This window comes from Hesperophylax consimilis, chromosome 21, assembly GCF_061612785.1.
Source record: "Hesperophylax consimilis isolate HC1 chromosome 21, BYU_Hcon_1.0, whole genome shotgun sequence".
Lineage (NCBI taxonomy): Eukaryota > Metazoa > Arthropoda > Insecta > Trichoptera > Limnephilidae > Hesperophylax > Hesperophylax consimilis.
The window spans coordinates 3,443,180-3,468,496 of record NC_142856.1 but is presented as its reverse complement, the minus strand read 5'-3'; the positions used below and the strand labels follow the sequence as shown (position 1 = coordinate 3,468,496).

General features: G+C 33.7%; 1 protein-coding gene across 1 annotated transcript in view; it reads left to right on the top strand.

Annotated features, from left to right (window-relative positions):
- Window positions 1-3,143: 3,143 nt before the first annotated feature.
- UBL3 (ubiquitin like 3) overlaps window positions 3,144-25,317 on the top strand; it is a 428,822-nt gene continuing 406,648 nt past the window's right edge. Inside the window, exon 1 of the mRNA XM_089644541.1 lies at window positions 3,144-3,524. Coding sequence (XP_089500667.1) covers window positions 3,495-3,524 — 30 coding nt within the window. The 5' untranslated portion in view covers window positions 3,144-3,494. The remainder of the gene's footprint in view (window positions 3,525-25,317) is intronic.

The following is a 25,317-nucleotide window of genomic DNA, read 5'->3' as shown; positions in this document are numbered from 1 at the left end:
TATTGAAGTGTAGTGTTTTTATTTAAGCTTTTTCCCTTCAAGTTTATACTACATAAATATAAACAATAATTTTTTTGATAATGCCATTATCATTACAAATAGTGGTAATCTTTCAGATATGCTTTATACAAATATGTTTTTCGAAAATATCACTTGGACTCAACTTAATTACTATTAACGATAAGTACACAATTACGTTGTGGGAGACGGTAAAAGATGCATTAAAATTAAAATTTGATGTGACAATCTCAGCCACGTTTTTTTTCTTGTTTAACGTATTCATATTAAGCATATTCAGTGATTCTGAAATTTTACCCAAATAATAATGCCTTAAAAAAATAATACTTTGTTCTGACTTTGATAATTTATTCTGTTTAAAATTCCATGATAAATAGGACATTCATTGGAAAAGTTTATGTATCAGCTCTGCGTTATTTTTCTTGATTATATAAATGCAAATTTCTCAGATTTACGCTATCTGTAATGGTTAAGAATTTCGTCTAATATAAAAAAGTTCGGGTGAATATTACAGTAATTATCTATTAGTCTTTTACATCTCAACGTCGCTGTTAATTCCATTTCACTCTTGATGACACTACAAAACAGATAATATACTTAAGGTTAAATGTAAACATTTGTATAAAAACTCAATTCTTTCAGGAGAGGCATTGAAAAACAATATTGGATTGAATCACTGAGACAATATTGTATTTGTATGCCTTTCTTGAAGGAATTTTTTATAAGAACAAAACTATTTATTCATATTGTGTTTGTACAGGCGCAAACAAATAATTTGTCTTAATATTGTAAAGCATAACTCAAAAAATGCGTATTTTAATAAAATAATTAAATTAACGCCATCTATGAACATGTAGATTATGATGAACGTAGCGTTTAACCTTAAGAATTTATATTACATATTGTCGTCAGAATTTTTTGAAATCTTTGAAGTAATTTTATGTTCAAAGAAAGGCGAATGGATGCAAAGACAAAATTGTACTGTGCGGGTTGAACTTGAAACATTTTGCAAAATAAATCGTTAACAGTATTTTATTAGTGTATAGAAAAACTATTTTATATATTATATTCATTCCTTAACATAATAAATTTTTTTTACATTATTATATTTTATAATTTTTATAAATTCATTTTTTTTAAACTTTATTTTTTAGGTTTACGTTTTCTGTTGTGTTTTATTATAAACAATGTTTAATCAGTATTCAAAGAAATCAATTATTTCTTACGTTAAATTATCAATACAATATTATATTTTTTATCTGTCTTGGTATAACCAATCTGTGATATTTTTAATATGTTTGATTCGAAATAATTGATGGGATCATTACATAATTTGATATTTGAAGAAATATAATGCTTGCTAGCTGAATACTGCATTTTAATAAAAATAAAAATCCTTGCACAAAAACAGGTACAAACGAGATCTATAAAGGTGTATATTTTATAGTTTGAAGTAGAAGAACTAAAATGCTTTTTAATGGTGGTATTAAAATTAAATGTTTATTTAGTGAAGCAAATAACATCAAACACTGCGAGAGTGCGAGGCTTTTAGTGACAGTTGAGAATCTATGAATTTGCTTAAAAGCTTAGATTTTCAATATCTAAGACTGGAAATCTAAAAAGTTTCAGACAAAAAAATAGTGATGGTTTTTTTATTCTTTATAATATAATATGAATCATATATATAAAATTAATAAAATCGTATTTCATTTTGTAATAAAGTAATGGTTACAATAAGAGGTTTGGATCATAGTGGAATCGATTAATAGCCATCGAAACAGCATGTCTTAACAATGGTTTTTTAGACACTAAAGGGCAGTTGGGTATTAACAAAATATTTGCAGCACTTATAGTAATTTGGTAGGTTTTCTTAGAAATCCAGTTAGTCGTGTTTTGTAATATTTCGATTTTTTTTTTAATTTATTGAAGATCGTGAAAATCGTAATACCCACTAAACTTGAGAAGTCGGATAGGAGTAAGTATAATAATTATTTTTTTTAAAAAATTACTGATCGAAGGATTGTAACTTACCGTCGTTAAAGCAATGCACTACGTCGTGTAATATTTTGAACCGAGCCGCTATCAATAACATACCTTACATAGATGGCGATTAGGCTAAAATCCCCGCTTCACACCATCCACCTGTTTTGATTTATGCAAGAAAAAAACAAACCAAAAAGTGCATTTTATTTTGTGGATGTTCATGCGAAAATATTTAAATGTTTTCCATCATTTTATAAATAACTTAATTTGCAACATTATACAATAAAACCATAACCGAAAATGGGTTCGTAAGTAGGAGATTTTGAACTATAAAGCAGTTTTCATAGTCCTTTACATTATTTTTTTCTGGACTAATAAAAAGACTTATCTAAAAAATACTCGATTATTTCAAAGGCCAAAATGTATTCTACTCGCAGTATTTAATTAAAGGATCTGAAACATTTCTAGGCGACCAAATTTGCAAACCAAAAACACATGATTTTAAATTACTACGTAGTGCATCGCCTTAAAATAATTTTAAGATCAGCATGGTAGCAGAAGTCGGGGACGCCCGAGGAAGACATGGCACGATCAAGTGAATCAGATAATCGAGTCGGGCCATGTCAAGAGTCGAAAATTATGTATGAATATGAATTAAGCAATAAGTGTGTGCCAAGATCGAGTTGTTTGGCGGTCCGTCCTCCCTGCCCACCTCTGCGGGGAAACGGATTAATGGTTAGTTATGCTGTGTTAGAACAAAAAGATTATGTATCGAAATTGCACGAACGTTTTCACAATCATCTGAATTTTAAAAATAACTTTAAATAAGAATTTTAAAATAAACACCGACAAACCTTGCACAGGCGATAAGGCCGAAATATTCTATTTTTAGGTGGGAGAAAGCTTTTAAGTTTTGTGGATAACTACAGTGATGCCATTCTATGCCACCTCAGATTCCCATTGATGTTTATAATAATAGTGATGTTGACGCAAACGGTTATGCGTTTTATATTTCGTGGCTAATGGTAAACGTTTACTTCTGTCTATGATCATTTGCAAGAAGTGTCTATGCCCCACTGTCGTACCGCAGTGCACCCTACCGCCACAACTCCGAACTAGAATTTAGTATGAGACTGAATGCATTCGGCGGCGGAGTCGTAACTCAAGTTGTTTGGAGTGGGGGTGTTTCTATCGCCATTTTACGCGCTTGCTTCTGACAGTCGCCGTGTTTGTGTCTTATTGTGAAAATTTGGGAGTTCCATCGTGTATCCTAGATTTAAAATGTGTTAAATCATAATTACTACGATGTGGTCTACAGTTTTTCAGTGTTCCTTTTTTAGTGTGTGCTCCACGGTGGTGGAAAAGTGACGAAAACGAGCCGTGTTATTGTGTTGTGGTTTGGCTGTCACAGCTGTGAAGGTTCATTTATCGTGTGAATTTATCGACCTCGCGCCGTCTCCTGACTTTGGAATACAACCTGGACAGCATTCGACATGGCATCCAAGAGCATTCCCGCAGATAAGGTACGTTTCAGTGAATCTTTCGCCCCTCCCTCTACATTGCTACAAGAAGTCTATTTCGACCTACTTATATTATAGGTACCCTAGATTAATTCGTTGAGGAGGTCGAAATGTTTTTACATTGGTCACTTACTTACATAGAAATCTATTCTTGAATAACACTCGCTGAAGAATTCTTCGGACTCTTCATTTCGTTGTGAGACTTCCATATCGCTAAAGGGAAAGTTTGTTTGTTCTTGTATTCTAGGTTCTTGCGATGAACGGAGAGAGAAAGGTTGGATAATTCACAGCTCACGGATGTTTTAACAGAAATAATAATACCAGCGGAGGTATTACTAAACAATTGTTAGTCATTGATGAGATTCAGCGCTATACTTGTACTCTTCATTAGAGTGACAAGGTAAATATTTGACAACGAAACAAAATATTTACATTGCTGGTTTGAATTGAAATTTCTAGTGGTTGCTGGAAAAAAAACTGGAGCTACTTACTAATAATTTTTCATTGAGAAATATCTTTACAAGGCTTGGTGCTCACGGCAGACTGCATAAGTATGGAATTCCCTGTTAAAATATAATTCAATGATATATTAGTAACAAAGATGATGGTAAATATACAGAAAACAGGGACACGCTTATACACACATTCTACTTTCATTTACAACTTTGTATCCGTTAGATAATAAGTATTTCAGTTTCCGGAAATTGAAAATAATGGATTTTAATATTTATTTCGTTAAAAAATGTGATAATTTGACTATTTTCTTTACGCCGTGTTTTGGCGTAATAATATTAAAATTGTTTTTTAAACCCAATTAGGTTCGTATTTTGGGTTAAAGACGAAAAACTAACCTTAAAACTTTCACTTCTATAGCAATAATTTTGGCTGCAAGTGAACAATCGATTTTAATTCTAATGAAATAACTGTCGGAGTTTATTATTATCTAACTACCGCATCTTTGTCTAGCCAAGTGTTCCTATTTTCTGTATATTTACCAAAAACTTTTCTGCACTCGGCCAGGGAATGAAAAATAAATATTTTAACAACTAGTTCCTACTCGACAATTTTAGTTCCTACTTTGCATATTTTAAAATTTTGTCATTTAGCAGAGATCTGAATTTGAAAATCACCCGACATAATTACATTTACAAGGCATCGATAATTTTTAATGAAATTGTTTTAAAATTAATTGAAAACCGCCAAGTTACAGAATTGCACGCAAGTTTTACCACGCTTCTTGAACAAGGTACCTTCCTACCTACCTTTAAAAAAACCATTATAATAATTCATGGGCAATGGTAAAAGTTCAATAATGAATGAACATTCTGTGTAGAGTCAACGGTATTGAAAGTTAATTTAAATAAATTAGAGACGGTTCTTGTACGGGTGAACCCAGGTTTTAGTCGTCCTTCGGCCAGAGTTATTTATCGAAAATGTATTTAGCGAATATAAATGAGGAATTATAACAATGAAATTGATACCAAAAATATGTTTTTCGATTTTTTTAGATTGTAGCTCTATATTTCAATTGGATATCCGATTTCGTTATAATTTTACAAGAATCTGTTAAACTCGATATTCTATTTTAGTATGTGAAACACGCACGATGCCCATACATATGTAAATGTTCAGTAATTAATTATATTCAATTAAACAATAAACAACAAAGTAAATGTCAAACAAGACGTCTAAAAGGTGAAATACAAAGTACCCACCTACATAACAACTTATTGGTTTTTTATGGTATATTTGTTGTTTTATTTTGTTTTTATATTTGCATGTCATTCTAGCTTTTTTCTGTATTCGGTATAATATCGATGAAAGATGAAGGAGGAACATTACAGACGCTGGAATATGTCTGTACATGTCGAAACAAAGAACCATTTGGATATTTTTGTGATGTGCGTCATAATCGACATTATTATTTATTTATATATTTCGTTTGTAAAAATAATTAATTCGAATAAGCACGTCGATTATAAATAATAATCCAGAGTGGTAGTGATATTAACATACTAAATACTGCTAAATTGCAATCCGTTTTCAACGCTGTGGCAAGATTTATGACCGGCGTATCTAAATATTCCCACATTTCAGAGCATCTTAAAAAAAATCCTAAAAGAATCCAGTTCAAGCTCTGGTGGATGTAGGGTTGCCAGATGGTATCCAAAAGGAGGACATGTCCTCCTTTTCCATGTTTTGTCCTCCCTTACCTACTGTAAGTCCTCCTTTTTGCTAAACATCCAAAATGTTAATAAAACAGCCAAATACCCGTGTTTTACCAGCGGGCGAGACTACTTTGAAGCCAATAATGTTCTGTTTACGACTGCCATGTGAATGTGGGCAACAAGGGAACTATTGCTTTAGAAAGACACGTGGCTACGAACTACGTAACTTGATTTCATTTCTTAAATCAAAATCAGATGAAGATGAAGCATATTATGATGAAGTTGCACGAACAGTGGTAAATCTACTTCAAAAGTGTTAAAAACATTGAATTTTTCTTAGAACTGCTCAATATCTGCGAGTTATATTTTTGTATAAGCGCACATAACGCAAATGTGAAAGAGTTTTTTCACTGATTAATACTCAGTGGAGCAAAGAGAGGAATATACTAAGTGTGCAGTCAGTTAAATCTTTATTTCTTACTCCATACAACTTCAAAAACATGAAATGTGAAGATTTTTATAATTTTTTGTTAAAAAACCAAGAACTTCTTTCCAAAATTTGCAGCTCAGCTAAATATGATTAAAATAAAATAATAGGTATAAAAAATTCGTTCAATTTCTGAATGTCCTCCTTTTTTACAGAAAATCCTCCTTTTTGGACCCATCTGCCCTCCTTTATCAAATTATCATCTGGCAACCCTAGGTGGATGGCATTTAAACCACTCATCGGAAATGTGTATTCAAGATAATGCCAATTCACGACAATCAACCCCCAGGTCAACAGCGTCATCAGATATCGGAAGGTTGAAGGAACCAAAGCGCACACCAGACTATTAATTCTTTCGTTAAGGGATGCGATCCCGTTTTTAACCGGATTTCCAATAATTTGAGTTTCTTAATAAATTAGCAATACTCGTTTTCCTGCGTGTAGGTAAAATTTATATGTTAGTATTTTTTCTTCGCTTTTTATGACTCGTCAATTGTCACTGTGTTGGATTATCATGGAAGCGTAGGCAATGCATAATTTACTGCTTATTATTTCATTACTAAACTCCGCTCCGGTGTCGGTAGCCAACTATCGCATAACTCGATGTTAATTGCATAACAGGTAGAAGAAGAAATATAAACGCACATGCTCACATACTTGATAGATTATCTCATGCATTATGGATTATTTATTTATAAATTGTATCACGCCGTTAGAGCAATGTCAGCCAAGTCAAAACGGTGGCAATTCATCATCACTCTCCAACGTCATCCTTCCCAATGAAATCTTGCTTCTATTTTGAACTTAGATCGCTGTCTGAAGAAAATTAAAATACGAATTCATTATTGCAATTGGGTATTTATTCATTTGTTGATAATTCGTGAAATTTTTGTAAGTGGTAGCAGTAATGGTGTCAGTTAATTTTAGATATAATCATATTTGCATAACTTGTCTCTTATAAGAATAGCTGTAACTGCCTTTGGTAAAATTATCATTAGAAACTTAAGAGGAAGCTACAAGCCAAAAATGTGTATATTCTTAGTATACCTTATATTGTAGGTAATATGCATTAAAATCGCTTGACAAACGGAGTCTAGAAACGTTCGATTGCAAGCACAAAACTGGTTTTTATTTATTTTCTAAATAATTTTATAAGAAAGCAAAAAAGTTAAACAAGTGAAACTGTCACAGATAACACTGGTCAACACATTTTTTGTCCCTTTAACGAAATCTGACAGGAAATTTCACGCTGATTTCAGATATTAGTTTTTTTCTATCACGTCAGGTTTTCATGGGTTTTAAGTTTTACTAAAATGTGTATTAATTCATATTCATTCGTGAGTTATCATTGATTTTTTTTTATAATATGTCAATACTAGGCTCGAATGTCATTTGAATGTCACAAACATGAAAGAGAACTATGACAACATAAAGCTGCTATTAACAAAAATTAAATATGTAAAATACGAATGGAAAATATGTGGTGATCGAAAAGTAATAGGGCTCCTACTAGGACTGCAAGCGGGATACACAAAGTATTTTTGTTTTCTGTGCGAGTGGGACAGCAGATAAAGAAAAGACCAAGGACTGGCCTACTAGAAAGCACCTTAAACCTGGCACGAAGAATGTTCAACATGCTCCCTTAGTAAAATCTAAAGATATCTTACTTCCACCCTTACACATTAAATTGGGTTTGATGAAAAATTTTTTAAAAGGCTTGTCTAAGGATGGAAATGGCATGATTTACTTAAAGCAAAAGTTTCCTAAGATCAGCGACGCAAAAATTAAAGATGGAATATTCGTGGGACCATTTAAAAAAATAAATGTAGACCAGTGTAATCTTAACTTTATACTGTATTTTTTAGTAGTTTACATTTATATATTTTATTGAGTAATTTATTTTTTATTTGGATTCTACTCAAGCGAAGCTATAGGAAAACCTTCAATTTATTTAAAGCATATTTTTTGGTATTCATAATGTACATCAATTCGTTATAAAGATTGATCAAAATAGTGATTTGGCATTAAGCTCTGATAAAGGGGGTATTCTTGAGTCACACGTCTTAATTAATTCCGACTAATTGGTAACTATAATACATTTTTTCTCAGACCGATACCCACGGGTGTAAGTTATTTATGTTTAAGTTTAATAAAAACTTTACCTTACCATGAAAATATTTTACGTAAAACGGTTTGATTTTTTTGTTTTAAACTGTAAGCACCAGTTTTTATTTTTCAACACGATGAATAAGGAACTTCCCGAGGGATTCAGTTAAAAAAATCTGGGATTTTAGAATTAATTTAAATGACCCCCGCGACTGACAGAGCAAACTCGACCTTATGTCCGTCCAGTAAGCAACGCCGCGCGCCGAATACTTTTTTCACGACTTCTCCACTTTTGTCGTTAAGATTCCCACTTTTTTTGGGTGTATTTTAGTGTCATCTTAACAAATGAATCGCAATCTTTAGAGCACAGGCGTCAGGTGAGAATGCTGTCCTTGTCCTACCGGTATTTCAATGGAAGATTTTCCGAGGAACTAGTGTCATTATCTTGTAAAATTAAATAAATAAATCATTTGCAAATGCATTCAGTCGCTTGATGCGACTTGTATTGCAGTAAATTCAAATCTCCCCGTGGAAAATGTCAAGCTACGTCACGTCTTTCTAACCAATCACTGCTCTACCCTCTCGATGAGAAATAAATATTGTATGGATGATTCAATTCAATATTGTATTTGTATGACTTTTTTGAAAGAATTAAGTTTTTACGCGGACAAAACTCTTTATTCGTATTAGAATAACTTGAAAAAAGCGTATTTTAATAAAATAATTAAATTAATGCCATATACGAACACGTAGATATAACGAACGTTGCGGCGCGGCCCTTTTCATACGAAACTTAAATTTGGATTTTAGGGCAAAATACCCAACAAAATTGAAAATTATTTTTTCAATCGAATGGTAGAGCAAATATCTAGAAATCTAGATCTTCCCAGAAATCTCTTAATTACCCCTTCCCTTTTGCTCACCTCCCGCTCCAACACTTAGAAATATGTATATATAACAATATTTTATGTGAGGTAGTTTTAATATTCTCCTGGTGAAGGAAGGGTACTTCTGAAACCGGTTGAGTGTAATTACAATAAAGTGGTCAAAAACAAATGTATGTGTTTCTATTGTAAATACCTATATATTTCTGTATCGCACAGGAGTTCCAACTGTCTGAAGTCTATGGCACCCCAATAAGGAATTTCAGTCATCTTTTAAAAGTTTATATAAACTCGCTCACCTTCTATCTTAATTACATATTTTTTTTACAATTGTCGATTTCATTTTTGTTTTAAATATCTAAATCTGACGGGATACGCGTGACGTCATACGTTCCTCGGTTTTGTCGGTTAAAAGTAAGATCAATCCCACTCGGGTCGGTATAAAATCAACAAATCCCAATTTAAATATTTAACAAGCTTTCTAAAAAAAACATAGGTAATTTATTTAAAACATTTTTGAAATAGTAACCTTCCACTCCAAAACAGAGTAATTCAAGTAACTAACTCCCGAAAATAGACAAGAAATAACTATACTACGCATAATGTCCCAGACTTCGAGTTTATTTTTCTGCTGAAACTTCTGAATCTACACCCAACCCCCGCCCACCCTATTCCACCCTCTTTCAACCTCCTCACCCCTTCACCGATCTGCGCTCCCGATACCCGCCCCCTAACGAGGCAGCGATTTGTTCGCAAATCGGAACGCTTTTTCTTACTCGGACAACAAACCGGCTCAGATCTCAATCTTGTTTTCGGAAGCGAGATGTCTTCGTGTGTGAACCATTTTATTTTGTAAAATAATGGCGTCAGAAACACGGTGCTTACTTTTTTTTCCGTTATTGGGCACATTTGAATTTTCAGTTTTTGACGATTCTTAATCCCACAAATTAATCTGCACCTTTAGCTGGGATCGAACCTGATTTATTATACGTTCTATTTCGTAGAACTATTTCTTAGATTCTACGAAAGAAAGCATACGGTTTCACGATAACTCAACACAATGACAATTCAACACACCTTGAAAAGGTAAAAACTAACATATAAACATAATCTAGTTTTGTTTATCACTTTTCATGACTTTAATCTAATCTGAATCTACCACTTTGTAAAGCGCTCTTGAGGTGATCACCACAATATAAGAGTAGTATTAAGAATTTCTTCTTGTGATTTACTCCGTTCTTAAATTTGATTGTCCTTTGATTTATTGAAATTCAATGTAATTGACGGGTTGAAACTACTGAAAAGCCTAAGCAAACTTGATTTAGTTCAGATACAACATTAATTGTCTGTACATATACGATGCTAATATGTAATAATGTCAATCTAGCGCCCTCAGATACCTGTCTCCCTTGACTGAGACGGGGTGTTATTATAATGTGTACTTTACTCGTGTATTTTGACACTTGCCATTTGATATGCCCGCGACATCTGCTTGGAATCACCCCTCACACCGCGTACCCCTCTGCCGTTCTGCCGCGCTAATGAGAGTAATACGTTCCCGTCGAAGGCTACATATTATGTTGGACATTTTTCACCCCTAAAAGAAGAAAGGGGAGTATTCTAGTATATCACCTGTGGTCCTGCCACCGAGAGCTGTTATAACGTCCGTACATTGTTTATGTGAAAGCGGAGAGGTAAATAAATTTAATAAAAGCTGTATTCTGGAATAACTTTTCTTTCTGTTACATTCGTTGTTTACGAGAAAGAAAGAGAGGTTACAACATATCTACGAGTGGGTATATCTGCTTCTGAGAGCTACGTTGTAACTTGTAACCTCTCTGTTTCAAGCGTCGTTTACAGGAAAAGAAGATAGGTTACAGCGATTCTACTAGAGGTATGCTATCAACGATCCTACCCCTGAAACTTTCATTGCAGTATGTATTTCTATTACATGTGTTGTTTATGACAAACAAGGAGAGGTTACGACATATCTATCAGCGGAACGCTATGGTTCTAGCACTGTTGTAACATCTCTTTCTGTTACGGTGTGTCTATTATCAGATAGAGGGAAATAATACGACGGATCTTCCAGTGGTGTGTCTATATGTATAGTAGGTGCGGCAGCCTTGGAGGGTACGCAAGTAGTTAAGGAAGCTTTTTCTTTCTAGAATTTCCCTCCCTTTTTCCATCCTTCGCTTCTTGCCCTATCTTCTCCCTCTGACACTTAATGACATAAATTGGAGTATTTGTTAGTGCGTACTTGGAGAAAGTTGCTTGGGCCAGTCTAACACGGACCTTTGATCTTTTTTCAGAATCTTATTCGCAAACTGTGCTTTTTCATATTCTCTTGAATTTTTATGGAAAAATATTTCCTAATGCTTATTCAGGTTTTTGAGTACATGATTTTGTAGATGTTTGACTAAACGTATCCTACAAAACGCTTTTGATTATTCTACCTCAGCTTCATAAACAGGCTTTATCTGATTTCATGTGTTAAAAAATACAGGCTTGATGTGATTAACTATGTTACAAAACATGCTTGGTGTGATTACTTCTAGAAGCTACAAAAACCTGCTTGATGTGATAAACTAAAGCTATAAAAACCGGCTTAGTGTGATTACTTCTAAAAGCTTCAAAAACCTACTTGATGTGATAAACTAAAGCTACAAAAAAAATGCATCATGTGATTAACTATGCTACAAAACATGCTTGGTGTGATTACTTCTAAAAGCTAAAAAAAACATGATTGATGTGATAAATTAAAGCTACAAAAAATGTTTGATGTGATTAACTATGTCACAAAAACGTGTCTGACATGATTACGATTACCCGTGCTACGAAAACATTCCTGGTGTGATCACTTCTTGAAGCTACAAAAACATGTTTGACATGATAAACTAAAGCTACAAAAACATGCCTAATTTGATTAACTATGCTAGAAAAACATGCTTTGTTCATGACCCACTTAAGCACTCATGCTATAAATACAAGCTTGGTGTGATTACTACTCGAAACTTCAGCGCCGTTGAGGCGCTAAGTACGGCGCTGTGCAAGTTATCCAAATTATTAAAAAAATTACTAGACGTAATAAACTAAAGCTCATAGACATATGAATATTAGTATACCTGCCCTAAGTGATTAAAAGCGTATTATCCCCACTCCCCATACCGGTTCCATTGGAGCCGGCTGTGCTCGCGTATGGCCTCAAGTGAAATTTGAAAACGTGACGTCATCATTCTTGTGCGAACTATGGTCGAGGCATCATCGGTTCATTTTACGAAATAACACGGCAAAATGTTGACTTGTACTACGAAAACTTGTAAAAATAGATTTGAAAAAGAGAATAAACCCAATTGTCGTATTACATTCCATATATAAGCATTATTTTACTTTATTTTAAGCATATTCACATCGTATAATATAGATCAGTTTTAGAAACATATACTATCACATCGAGAAACGTCTGGACGCGAAACACAAAGCTGGTTGGTTGCTGGGAAGTAAATTATGAACATTTATAAAAGTGTCTTAACTAAATACTTAAACGAAATATTCGACTCTGAAAATAGAACCGAATTTTTTTGCCGAATTTGGACTTCGCAAATTTGTTCATAACGTGGCGAGTAATTTGCGCTCCCATGTAAAAATGTCTATTCATTCAAAAGCAGATTTTACTTTTAAGAAGTAAATGGTGATATTATAATGCGAGATGCCTATTTACTGTCAGATTGATTTATTGACGAATCACAGTCAGCCTTACTCCCTTCGTTCTTCAACAGTTGATTTTACCCCTCGCCATTATCTTCTCGTCTATTAATTCCTATGTCTGTGCTAAAGCTACAAAAACATGCCCAATATGATTACCCATACTACAACAATGTACTTGACCCATGACCCACTTAATTACTCATGCTTCAAACACAAGCTTGGTGTGATGACTTCTAAAGGCTAAAAATCGTGCTTCATGTGATTACTTGTGAAGCCAAGTATTGTAGAAGCCAAGCGAGTTGTGAAATATTTTGAATTATGACCCGACAGATAGGCTAGGCTATCCCAACTCCTCAGCTATCGAACAACAATAAATAAGCATAAGTTTTCAATTCCATTTCAGCTCGAAACTTGGACACAAATCAACACCTTATCTAACTTTGACTGAGCTTTTTAATAGTGTGGTCCCTACCCGCTTGAAGAATGTTTGAAAAATAATTCCCTACCCGCTTGAAGAATGTTTGAAAAATAATTATCATCGAGATAGTGACGTTTCTTTGTACATTTGTGAAATATTTTTTTTATAAATCTTTCAGCTTCACAAATCCTACAATAATTATAATATCCTGTGATTTTTCACGAGGTCTGCCCTAGTAATTCATAAAAGTTGAATTTGCAACAGCATAGCCAATCAAATTAGTTTACAATGAATTCCTAAGCTAATCTCTTATTAAAATTGTAATTCGTGCAAATCGTAAATGCGTGTTTTATCCCTCGTTGAGTAGAGTTTAATTGGCGACCCTCCGTGGAGTGTGGAGAATGGGGAGGCGTGGGTTGTAAATCAGGCGGCGGCGTCCAGTGGGCGCTAATGAAAACAAATTCAATTTAGGGGATGTAATAAAAGTGCAATAAAACCGGCTGGGGTCGGAGAGCGGTCACAATTCTCCCGATGTTTACAGCTTTGGACCACAACACTGTGATGGCGCTGTATACGAATATCGCTACACGAAAATGTATCATATTATGTATCTTATATTATTGTAGTCACTGCTGGCCACAGACCTAAACACCTTACAATAAATTACCGCCACTGGAACGTGTCTGTCGTAAATAATGGCATTTGCCATTTGCAACTCTCTACTTGGACGGTCTACATCTCACCTTACTCGTGGATCGTTTGTCCAATATCTTGACTTTAATTGTTAAATGTTATATTACATATACACATAACATTTAAAAATTATTTCATTTTAATTTAGAATGAATTTCTAAATTAAATAAATTAATTCAACGGAATCTTGGAAGTGGAAATTAACACACTTCCCGACATATGATCGTGCTGAAACTCGGCAGATAGTCTCGTCGTCGATGGCAAAACATTCTATCGACTTTTGGTGGCATACACACGCATTTTCTGTAATTGCCTGACATTATAAAAATTTTCAGCAGTTAATATACGAAATAAATATCGGTACCATCCAATTGTGATAGCGCGGTTCACTCATTTTAGTCAGTCCCTGCGGAGGAAGGTCCAATCCTCAGTTAAACCAAAAAATTATATATTTAATAAGAAACAGGTGCATTGTAATTTAAAAAAAAAAATTAAAGATTAATAATAATAATAATATTGGACATTTTTTATAGCGCCGTTTTTGTGAGTTATCACCTCAGAGGCGCTTTACAGTTGATGCAGGTATTACAAAAAATATAAATATTACCAAAATAAAGTGAAGTTAAGTAAAGTAAAATGAAGAACAAGAACAGGTGATATGAAGACAGAAGATGGAGACTCTGCAGCAAGTATCCTAGGTGGTGAAGAGGCTGGACCAGCTGCTGCAGCGAGAGAGACTACCGCATCCACCAACAGTGCCAGCACGAGGTTCGTCATCCGTTCAGGTATGTGTCTGCTGCTAATAAAGCGCTGACATGTGTCTGCTGCTATTAAAGCGCTGACACAATATCCTCACATAGATAACAGACCTTGGCAGCACCGCTGTGACGTTCGACGAAGACAGAAGATGGAGACTCTGCAGCAAGAATCCTAGGTGGTGAAGAGGCTGGACCAGCTGCTGCAGCGAGAGAGACTACCGCGTCCACCAACAGTGCCAGCACGAGGTTCGTCATCCGTTCAGGTATGTGTCTGCTGCTAATAAAGCGCTGACATGTGTCTGCTGCTATTAAAGCGCTGACACAATATCCTCACATAGATAACAGACCTTAGCAGCACCGCTGTGACGTTCGATGAAGATAGAAGATGGAGACTCTGCAGCAAGAATCCTAGGTGGTGAAGAAACTGGACCTGCTGCTGCATCGAGAGAGACTACCGCGTCCACCAACAGTGCCAGCACGAGGTTTGTCATCTGTTCAGGTATGTGTCTGCTGCTAATAAAGCGCTGACATGTGTCTGCTGCTAATAAAGAGCGCTGAAATAATATCCTCACATAGATAACAGACCTGGGCAGCACCGTTGTAACGTTCGGTGAGTCCATCATAGTCTCTATTAATAATAATATTTGGACGATTTATACAGCGCCGCTCTTGTGCAAAATCACCTCATCTCTCCTAGTCTATTTTAGTCCCTTCTAGTCACTTCTTAGCTATTCATGCCACTTAGTGCATCTTCTCGACCCTTTTAGACTCTTTCCTGGCTCTAATACCTAAATAAAATCCAACAAAAATTAAAAAAAAAATAAAAAAAAATTATAATTTATTCTATTGTGTCGTGATCCAACGATTTCATACCTCTGTCTCAGACCTATAGGGCTCGCTTACGCAGGCTATCATCAACAAAATCTTGAACCAAAGTCAAAGTGAAGTGTATGTGTGTCATCTGAAACGAAAACAATTGTAACTTAAATTTAAATGACGTAAATGCGAATGGATGCAGAAGTCGGGGACCCCCCGAGGAGGACATGGTACGATCAAGTGAATCAGATGTTAAGATTTAGAAAAATAGAAGAGTATGTATGAGACAATGTATGAATGTGAATGAGACAAGGATTGTGTGCCAAGACCGAGTTGTTTAGCGGTCCGTCCTCTCTGCTTACCCCTACGGAAAACGGCGTGATGGTTAGTTAGTTGAATTGTAGTACGACAGATTAATAATTCATTTACAGTACAAGGTTTCTTATTTTAATATTCTTAACATAAAAAACTTCAGTTGAGTTTATTAATGTTAATCATAAAATTTTAACTAAATTGTGAAAAAAAAAATATTATCAAAAAGTATTGATTTGTCGAAAATGTAAGCGAGTTATGAGAGTATAATAACTAGATTAATGTTCGACTTTTTACTTGGTTGAATAATATTAAATATTGCCTAAAATCCATCTCCCGTGATTGAAATTAGATAGCGATTTAGAAATTGACGTAGAAATTGACAAAAAAACCTGTGCAAATCTTACGACGCCAAAGCTCACCGTTCCAGGGCTTTTGTAGCACTTGTGCTTTGTAGTCGACTTTTTTTTAAATAATGACATAATTAATTTCCCCGCTTACCAATGTAACTCATCCTCCGGTAATAACAGATCCTCGTTTCGGACGCTCACTTTGTGGTAAGTTTGAAAATTATTATGCCGTAATGTATGGCGCTGTAACTTCCCTTGTATTTTATTTGGCAATAAGGGCGGATGGGTTTAACGAGGCGGGCTGTTTTAAAACGCTCTGAAATCAGACACTAAACCTGTGCCTCGATTCTCGACGAAGTCATTCCACTCGAACAACGAGTGGTTCGACCCACTCATTGTTTGTGTGGAATGACTTTTGACATTAAGCGTATGTAATTACGTACCTTCGACGAATAAGATTGTCGACGAATGTATGTACTGTCGACGACGAATGCGAGCGGCCTGGATTGGAGAATCGATACACTGGAGCTGTGATTACGGAATTAGGAATGGGTTAATTCGACATTCTTTATGGTGATAGTTGTGATGTCTCGTTGGGGACGTTGGGATTAGGGAAATTGTTTAATGCTAAAGCGTGAAACACAGATTTTAGATAACTTCTTCGGAGAAGAAAAACGTATAACATTTTTTGAGAATTCTGCCTACAAAGTATTTTATTTCATTTCAGTATATAAAACAGGCACGATGCTAAAAAAATTACATACATGGATGTTTTAATATATAATAATAACCAAAGCAATTAGCTAAATATCCAAAAGTAAATTACAAACAAGAATATGTAAAAGGCATTGATTTATTATGTAGATGAGACATGAAGCGTAAAAACGTGTTCCGCTTTTTGACCTCCAACTCTCACAACCATATATAAACCACTAACTAGACCGATATCTTCGGATTTTTAGTATGAAAAAAATTGGTCCTAAAAACCATAGATATGCCAATATATAGGCAGTAAGATTCTCATTTGGAGCCTACTTATTATACTATACACCAATGAAAAACTCTGAAAGTTTATTCCACAGACTTTCAGTTTTTTTCATTGGTGTATATAGTTAGGCACTGTGACGTCATATATAGGTATATGACGTCACAGTATTTCGGTTCCAATTTTTGATCGGAGTTATACCCCCTGCTCCCAACTCTCTAACTAAAACTACCGATTCTGGTCTACTTGCACCCGTTATCGCGTTCTAATAGTGGAACAAGTTTCGACAAGATATTATTATAGTATGCAGTATCGCCTCTAATTGTAGATCTATGGTAAAAGGGTGGAATACAAATTAAAATGTTCATAAACAATTTATTATTGTCACTTGTACAGATGATACACTGATTTGGTAGAGGTACAATGTGCTTCATGACAATATCAGCTTGATATGATTAATGGTAAAATATATATTTTTTAAGTATTTAAATTGGTTATTAAAAATGTCTATTTCATTATTAGACCACTATATATAGTGTTATATTTCCTTAAGGTTAAACGCAACGCTCGTTGTATTCTACGTGTTCACAGATGGCGTTAATTAATAAATTTTGTTTAAATACGCTTTTGCAAGGTATTTCTTTACAGTATTAAGACAAATTATTTGTTTGCGCCCTCATATACGCAATATGAATATGAATAAATAGTTTTGTCCATATAAAAACTCAATTCTATCGAGAAAGGCATACAAATACAATATTGGATTGAATCATCGGTAAAATATTGTATTTGTGTGCCTTTCTCGAAAGAATTAAGTCTTTAAACGAACAAAACTATTGATTCATATTCATATTGCGTATATACGGGCGCAAAAAAATGATTTGTCTTAATATTGTAAAGCAATACCTTGCAAAAGCGTATTTAAACAAAATTAATTAATTAACGCCATCTGTGAACACGTAGAATACAACGAGCGTTGCGTTTAACCTTAATGTTCGCCGTACAGGGAAGAAATATCCTGTATTTCTGTGGTAGGCTTTAATATTGAAAATGTCCTGCACTACTGTATGTTGATGTTAATTTTGGATTAAATGTTTGGTGTATCAACTGATGCATGTATAATTTTACGTAGAAGCAACACATCATAAAGTTTACGTCTGACTGTCAGAGAGCGTAGTTTATAGTGCAAAATTCGGATGTTATGCGCTCCAAATTGATCAGATAAACCTTCACAATAAGCGATTATACAGGTTAATTTTCTTTGTATGGATCGATCCTATAATTATGAATCTCATAATTGGGAGACCAAATAGTGAATGTGTATTCAATAATACTAAGTAACTGATTACATATCACAAGAGAGCCCAGAAGAAATCTTATTGCTTACCAGGCTTTGAGTTCCGTAGCCCCGGCTATCCGGGAAGTAGCTCAAATTGAAATGCGTAGACCACACCACACTATAAAATAAAAATTAATTGGGTTGATCAAAGCAAAACGAACTCTAAGCAGAATTCTTGCCTGAACAGACTATGCAATAATTAATAGCGTATTATCCAAGGTTGATATTTTCAGTTGCGAACTTACCAAATACAAGTTAGTAAAAGAATATTTCTCTGATGGTTCTTGAATAATGTTTATGTCTCGATTGTTTATATCTCTATTATGATTTGATTTATATCTACAACCTCTCTCGATGGCTATAAATGTATTGTTTTGTAAATTTTTCGTTTTATATAATCTTTTTTTTTTATTTTTTTTTATTGTTTAACTTATAACATTGTTACATTGTATATAAAATTAGATAATCATAGGTAATAGTGAAAAACATAAGTTATTGAATTTCTACTCCAATGAAGAGTGCTAGCTCTTGAGCTTGGCGTAGGAGTTATTTGACAATTATTTCATGTTTATATCACTAATTAACATAAATACAGTACAATAAATATAAACTTAAAAGAGGATTGTGACGTTAATTTTGGTTGTAACATGAATTGAAGTTATAACATTTGATAGGTGATATTAATTTTTTTTAAAGATAAATTTGACCTTCTTTTTGAATAAAATAAAATCTGGTATTTTTTTCACTTCTTCGGGAAGACTATTAAAATATCTTATGCCTTTGTAAATGTAATTATTGTGCATTTGTTGTGTTGAAAATAGAGGAATTTGGATGTTAAAATTATGCCTTAAGGATGAGTTAAACTTAAGTTTTTTTATTACAGTTTCTTTATATATTTGTAATATTGCATCTTTTTTATAGAGGTCTTCAATTGTTGGTACTTCGAAAATTTTGAACAGTGATGCTGAAGAGAATGTTGGTTTTTTTTTCAAAATTACTTTTATAATTAGTTTTTGTACCACTTTTACAGAGCTTAAAATTTTTTCATATGCACCTCCCCACCCAATGATTCCATACTGAAGTAATGATTGGACTAGTGCGTAATAGACTTTTTTCAGGTTATTTAGCTTGAGAACATTTCTTAATCTAATGAATATATAGATACATTTTCTAATGCGCTTGACAAGTTCACATATGTGTCTGTTCCATTTCATATGTTGGTCTACAATTACACCGAGGTACTTTACTTCAGTTGTTTGGTTTAGTATGGTACATGATTTATTACAAACATCTTTGTTACATTTTTTGTTGTGTATTATTATATGAATGTTGGGGTAAGATTTGAATTTATTTATTGTGAATGGTATATAAACTGTTTTTTTTTTGCGTTAATTGTAAGTAGATTTGAATCGAACCAGTTTTTTAGGATTTGGATGTCATTATTTGCATTTTCATTTACAATTTTCCAGTCATTACCCTTAATTATGATAATTGTATCATCTGCGTAAGATATAACTGTTCCACTAAGGTTTTGTTTAAAAATGTCGTTTACGTACATGATAAAAAGTAATGGACCCAAAACAGTACCTTGTGGTATCCCAAAATCACTTGTGAGTGGTAGACTAGATGCGTGATTAATTTTTACTACTTGTGTTCTTTGGTGAAGATAACTTTTTAGCCAACTTAATGCTGTGTCATTAAAACCCACGATCTTTAATTTTTGTATTAGTTTGACATGAGATATGCTGTCGAAGGCTTTTTGGAGATCAACAAAAATACCAACACATTTTAAAGATTTGTCTAAAGCGTCTTGTATGGTACTAGATAATTTAGCAATGGCGTCTTTTGTGCTTTTGTTTTCCATGAATCCAAACTGGTTTTCGTGAATTATATTAATCTTTATGAACTGAGTTATTCTTTTTTTGGCAATTTTTTCAAATATTTTTGCAATGTTTTATAGTAAAGAAATAGGGCGGTAATTGGTTGGTTCTTCCGGATTGCCGGTTTTAAATATTGGTATAATTACAGATTGTTTGTACATGGATGGAAAAACTCCGCTTTGAAAACTTGTATTGATTATATGAGTTAATGGTTTTGATACTTGTGATTTTATACATTTCAGTGTTTGTGTTGTGACCCCATCAAAACCAGGGGCAGAACCTCCTTTCATACCTGAAATAATTTGTTCAATTTCTTCTGGTGTTGTCGGTTGAAATAATTCAAATTTATGCTCATTATTTACTATAGTATTTGGGTCATTTGGGGTAAGGCCTTGTTGGATTTTTTAAGCGAGGTTTTTTCCTACATTAGCAAAAAAATTGTTAAATACATTTGCGGCTTCTAGAGGTTTATCTTTACAGCAGATTTTTGAATCATTATGGTTTACATTGTTGATTGTTTTATTTTTTAAATGTTTTTTATCGACAATTTCATTTATGATGGACCAAATCCTTTTACTGTCATTTCCAGATAATTCAAGTTTTTGTTTGTAGTAGTCATCCTTTGTGTTTTTTATTAGATATGTAAGTTTTTTTTTATAAGCTTTGAAATGTTTTTGTAATGTTATATTTTCCGGTTGTTTTGTATATTGTTTGTAGAGTGTTTCTTTGTGTCTAATTGAGATGATTAATCCGTGAGTTATCCATGGTTTGATTGGTTTTAGTTTTGAAGATGTTTTGTTAGATGTAATATTTCTACAAGCATTTATGTGAAAACTCAGTTTTTTATCAAATATTTTGCAGCATTCTTCTACATCGTTACATTGATATATTTCTTGCCATTCTTTTTCGTTACTTAATATTTTAGTGAGAGAATTTATATTAATATTATAGTTGTATTTATCAGTATTATTAACGGCCGTTGTGGTTGGTAATGGGAGGTTTTGATGTTTGTAGTCATATTTAAATATACATGCAAAATGATCCGTTACAGTTGTTTTAATTACCGCAGATGATATATTTTGTATATCTTTGGTGTTTGTGAATATGTGATCGATACAAGATGGTCGTTGTCCGATAATGTTTCTGGTGTATGAATTTATACATGAAATGTAATTTAATTCTGCTAACATATTTAAATAGTTATCTTTATCGTTAGAGGAGTAGTCATTAGCGATATTTACGTTAATATCTCCGATGAGTATTGTTTTTTTGTTTCTATGATGTTGTAATATTTTTTTTAATTCTTCTATGTATGTGGTTATAGCAGAAGAGTGTGTCCGATAAATAGCAATGATATTAAATGAATAATTCATAAAATTTATCTCTAAGTTTAATAAATTGACATTACTCACCATTATTTCATTTACACTTGTGACAGCGTAAATATTTGATACAAATATGGCGACGCCGCTATTTCTGTTAATTTTATATTTTGTTGCATAGTCCGAGTAGCCCGGTATATTATAATTAATTTCACTCGATGAATGCGTTTCTGATAATATTATACAGTCAAGTCTATTTAATTGTTTAATAGTTATTAGAAATTCTTCGAAATTTTTTTCCAAAGATCTAACGTTCATGTGTATTATTATTAGGCTGGCTGTAGGTTTTATATCTATAAAATCGTTTGTATTATTTACCGTGTCAAAAATCCTTTCGTCTATTTTATATGAATTATCTATTGCGTTTATTATAAAGTCGTTCATTTTGAGGTAGTAATAAAATTAACAATAATGTTGGCGCTGGGAATACACTTCACATTTGTAATTATAATACTACATGTGTTGCTTGTATATCATCACTGCGTGTTAACACTTTGCGGGCGGGCTTTTCGTAATATTTTTTTGAAATATTGTGCATATTATTTAGGTTTTCGTTAGATTTGTGATTAATAATATGCATCATTAGTCGTAATCGATGCGATCCCTCGCAATTTTCAGCATTTTGTTTCTATAGTTGCACCTAATACTGTTGGCTGCGTGGTCCGTGGTGTTTTTTTCTCCATATTTAGAATTTTGTCTGTTGCAGTTTACACATGCTGGTACTGTTTTTTCTCTTCCCGGACATTTTGAAAGGATGTGATCGCCCATACAGTGTGGGCAAATTGGAGGGCTGGTTCGGTGTAGGCATCTTTTAACCGTATGCATGAACATACAGCAATGAAAACATTGAGTTAATGGATCGCAATCTTCAATTTTCACTCGTTGAAACTGTATATTTAGTTTACCGAGTGCAAGGAGACTTTTTCGCATTTTGCCACTGGTTTCCATGATGTAGCTAGTGAATTGGCGCTGCTTTTCGTTTATGCTTGTGTTTTTTATCTCCGTTATAAGTGTGATTTTGTTGTCTTCACTTTCCTTGTAAACATCTTCAATTCCTTCGTTCTGGGTAATTATTCCGCAAACTATTTCGTCTTCAGTAAGATTGGATTTTAATCCTTTTATTATTATTTTTGGTCTTTTCTTTTGAATTTCATTTACCACCAAATCGGTATTCAGTTTTTTTTATTTCGGCGGTTAAGGTATTTGCATATTCCTTTTTTGGGCATGATATTATTATTTTTTCTTCTTTTGTTTTTCTCAAACCATTTATTCCTATCTTTATGTTACTTAAATTTATTTCTTTTTTTATTATCTTTTCAATTTCTTCTGCTTTAGCATTATTTTTGGTCGACGAAATGATGATTGAGAATCTCTCTTCTTCTCGAGGAGTGACTTTGGTTGTTGATAATACCTGTGCATAGGATGGTGTTGTTGCGCTTTTCATTATTTTTTCAAAGTTTCCCACCAGTTGGTCGTTTTTTTCGATAAGTTTGTCTTGTAGTTGAATTATTTGTTGTTGCATTTTTAATATTTCAGATTTCACTTCATTGTCAAGATCAATGATAATTTTTTCGATATTAGTTTTGGTTTTCGAGTCTTTAACGGTTTGTATTTTTTGAACTTCATTTTTTAGCGTACTTAACAACTCTTCTACCGTCATGAAAGTGTTACGTTGCGGTGTAACGAGAGCGCGAATACAGTACCGTGGGACGGGCTGCCGTTACGAGCGTAAGGTTATAAAAAGGTTAGTTAGGTTAGTTTTTGTTTTGTATAAATTTTTTAATTCATATTCCTTTCTCGCAAATTTAAATAACTTATTCCATACTATTCTGTCTCAGTTAAAGTCACAAGGAGGAAATGCATAATTGGTTTTATTTTACTATATTATACTTATCTACAAACTGATTAAATGTGAACTGTCGATTTCCCGAAAATGAATAAATAAATAAAAAAGCCCATCCTAGCCTAAATTTCTTCTAACATTGTGATTGTTTACTTACATAAATTAAAATTCTCGGTAAAGTTTTTAAACCCACCCAAAATCCTGTACAACGGACTTCCTCCTAAATAAAACTACAAGTATTGTTTATAAAAGTCGTGGCTCAGTGTCTGTTGGCTCTTGGGCCGGTTGCTGGTGACTTGCTGTTGGCTGGGAAGTGTATCCGAGAATTTATTAAACCTAATTTATGCTTCCCTAAGAAGTTTTATTCTTATCGGAGGCGAACTGAGTGTTTCGGAATGTACTCGTATTAATTCCACGCAAATTTTTTGGTCAGACAGGGAGTCATGATTCCGTGGAATTTGCTGGTATATTAATTAATTTACATTTTTTATGTAAAAACTGCACAATATCGATCGTGAAAGAAATCTATCTGCCATGTAAATACCGCACAAGAGTCTCTACTGCTTCCAACCGTCTGGATCCAGTGAGACTATGGCATTCCCAATTGGGGTATTTTGTGAGACTGAAGGTAGTGGGGAGGAGAAGAGGAAGGTGGAAAAGTTTCTTGCTATTCGTCTTGTCACCAACGTTTAAATTCTGAATGGTGGACTTTGACCAGCTGGAAAAGTGCCGTAAATATACTGTACAGGGTGTAACAGCTTGTACCCGAAGAACTGCTGGAACGTGCCATAAATATACTGTACAGTAAGGTGGAGCGGTCTAGTATGCAGAATTTTTTTTTTCGTAATATAGAATTCGACATACGCGGGATTGATGCTCCGTTATGTACTTATCTTAAATAAAAAATATAAAAAATATTTATTTATAATTACGACATCGCCACCACTTTGAATTTTTGATAAAAACACTGAAAACACCAATAATGTTCTCCCGATTCTTAGAAATGCTTATAATTATGTAAAAAAAATTGAGTGTTTATTTATTACCTATGATATAATTACATTATTATTTTATAATATAATTATAAAGTAGGACTGTAGGAACAGTTAAACTATTCCCACACAGCAACGAATCCTTCTATCCCAAACGCGTATCAAAGAGAGTGAAGTGTATCGCGTATCATCTTGGCGAAGTTTCCGATCCGCTAGACATTATCTAGTAGATCGGGGTACTGACGCTATTCCTTCTTGTAGTTTAAACTTTAGACTCTCAAAAAAATGTGCTTCGTCTTCAATCCCTCAAGAAATAATTCAAAGTGAAGCACAACCAAATTATTCTCACCATGAGGTGAAAGATTTCCCTGTTGTGGCCAGAATACTAGACAGATATTGTATTTCAGATCGAGCAGGAGCTGCAATTGTTTTCGCTGTATTACAAGATGTTGGTTTAATTTCACAGAACGATACATCTCGCGTTGTGGATAGGAGTAAAATACGTCGAGCTCGAATGAAGAAAAGAACTGCCCTTACTAGTAAGCTGTTAGTAATCGATTCCAATCAATTTGGTTTATACTTCGATGGACGGAAGGACAAAACTTTAAGCATGGAGGACAACCGGCGAAAAATAATAACTGAAGAACACGTTAGTTTAGTAAAAGAACCAGGTAG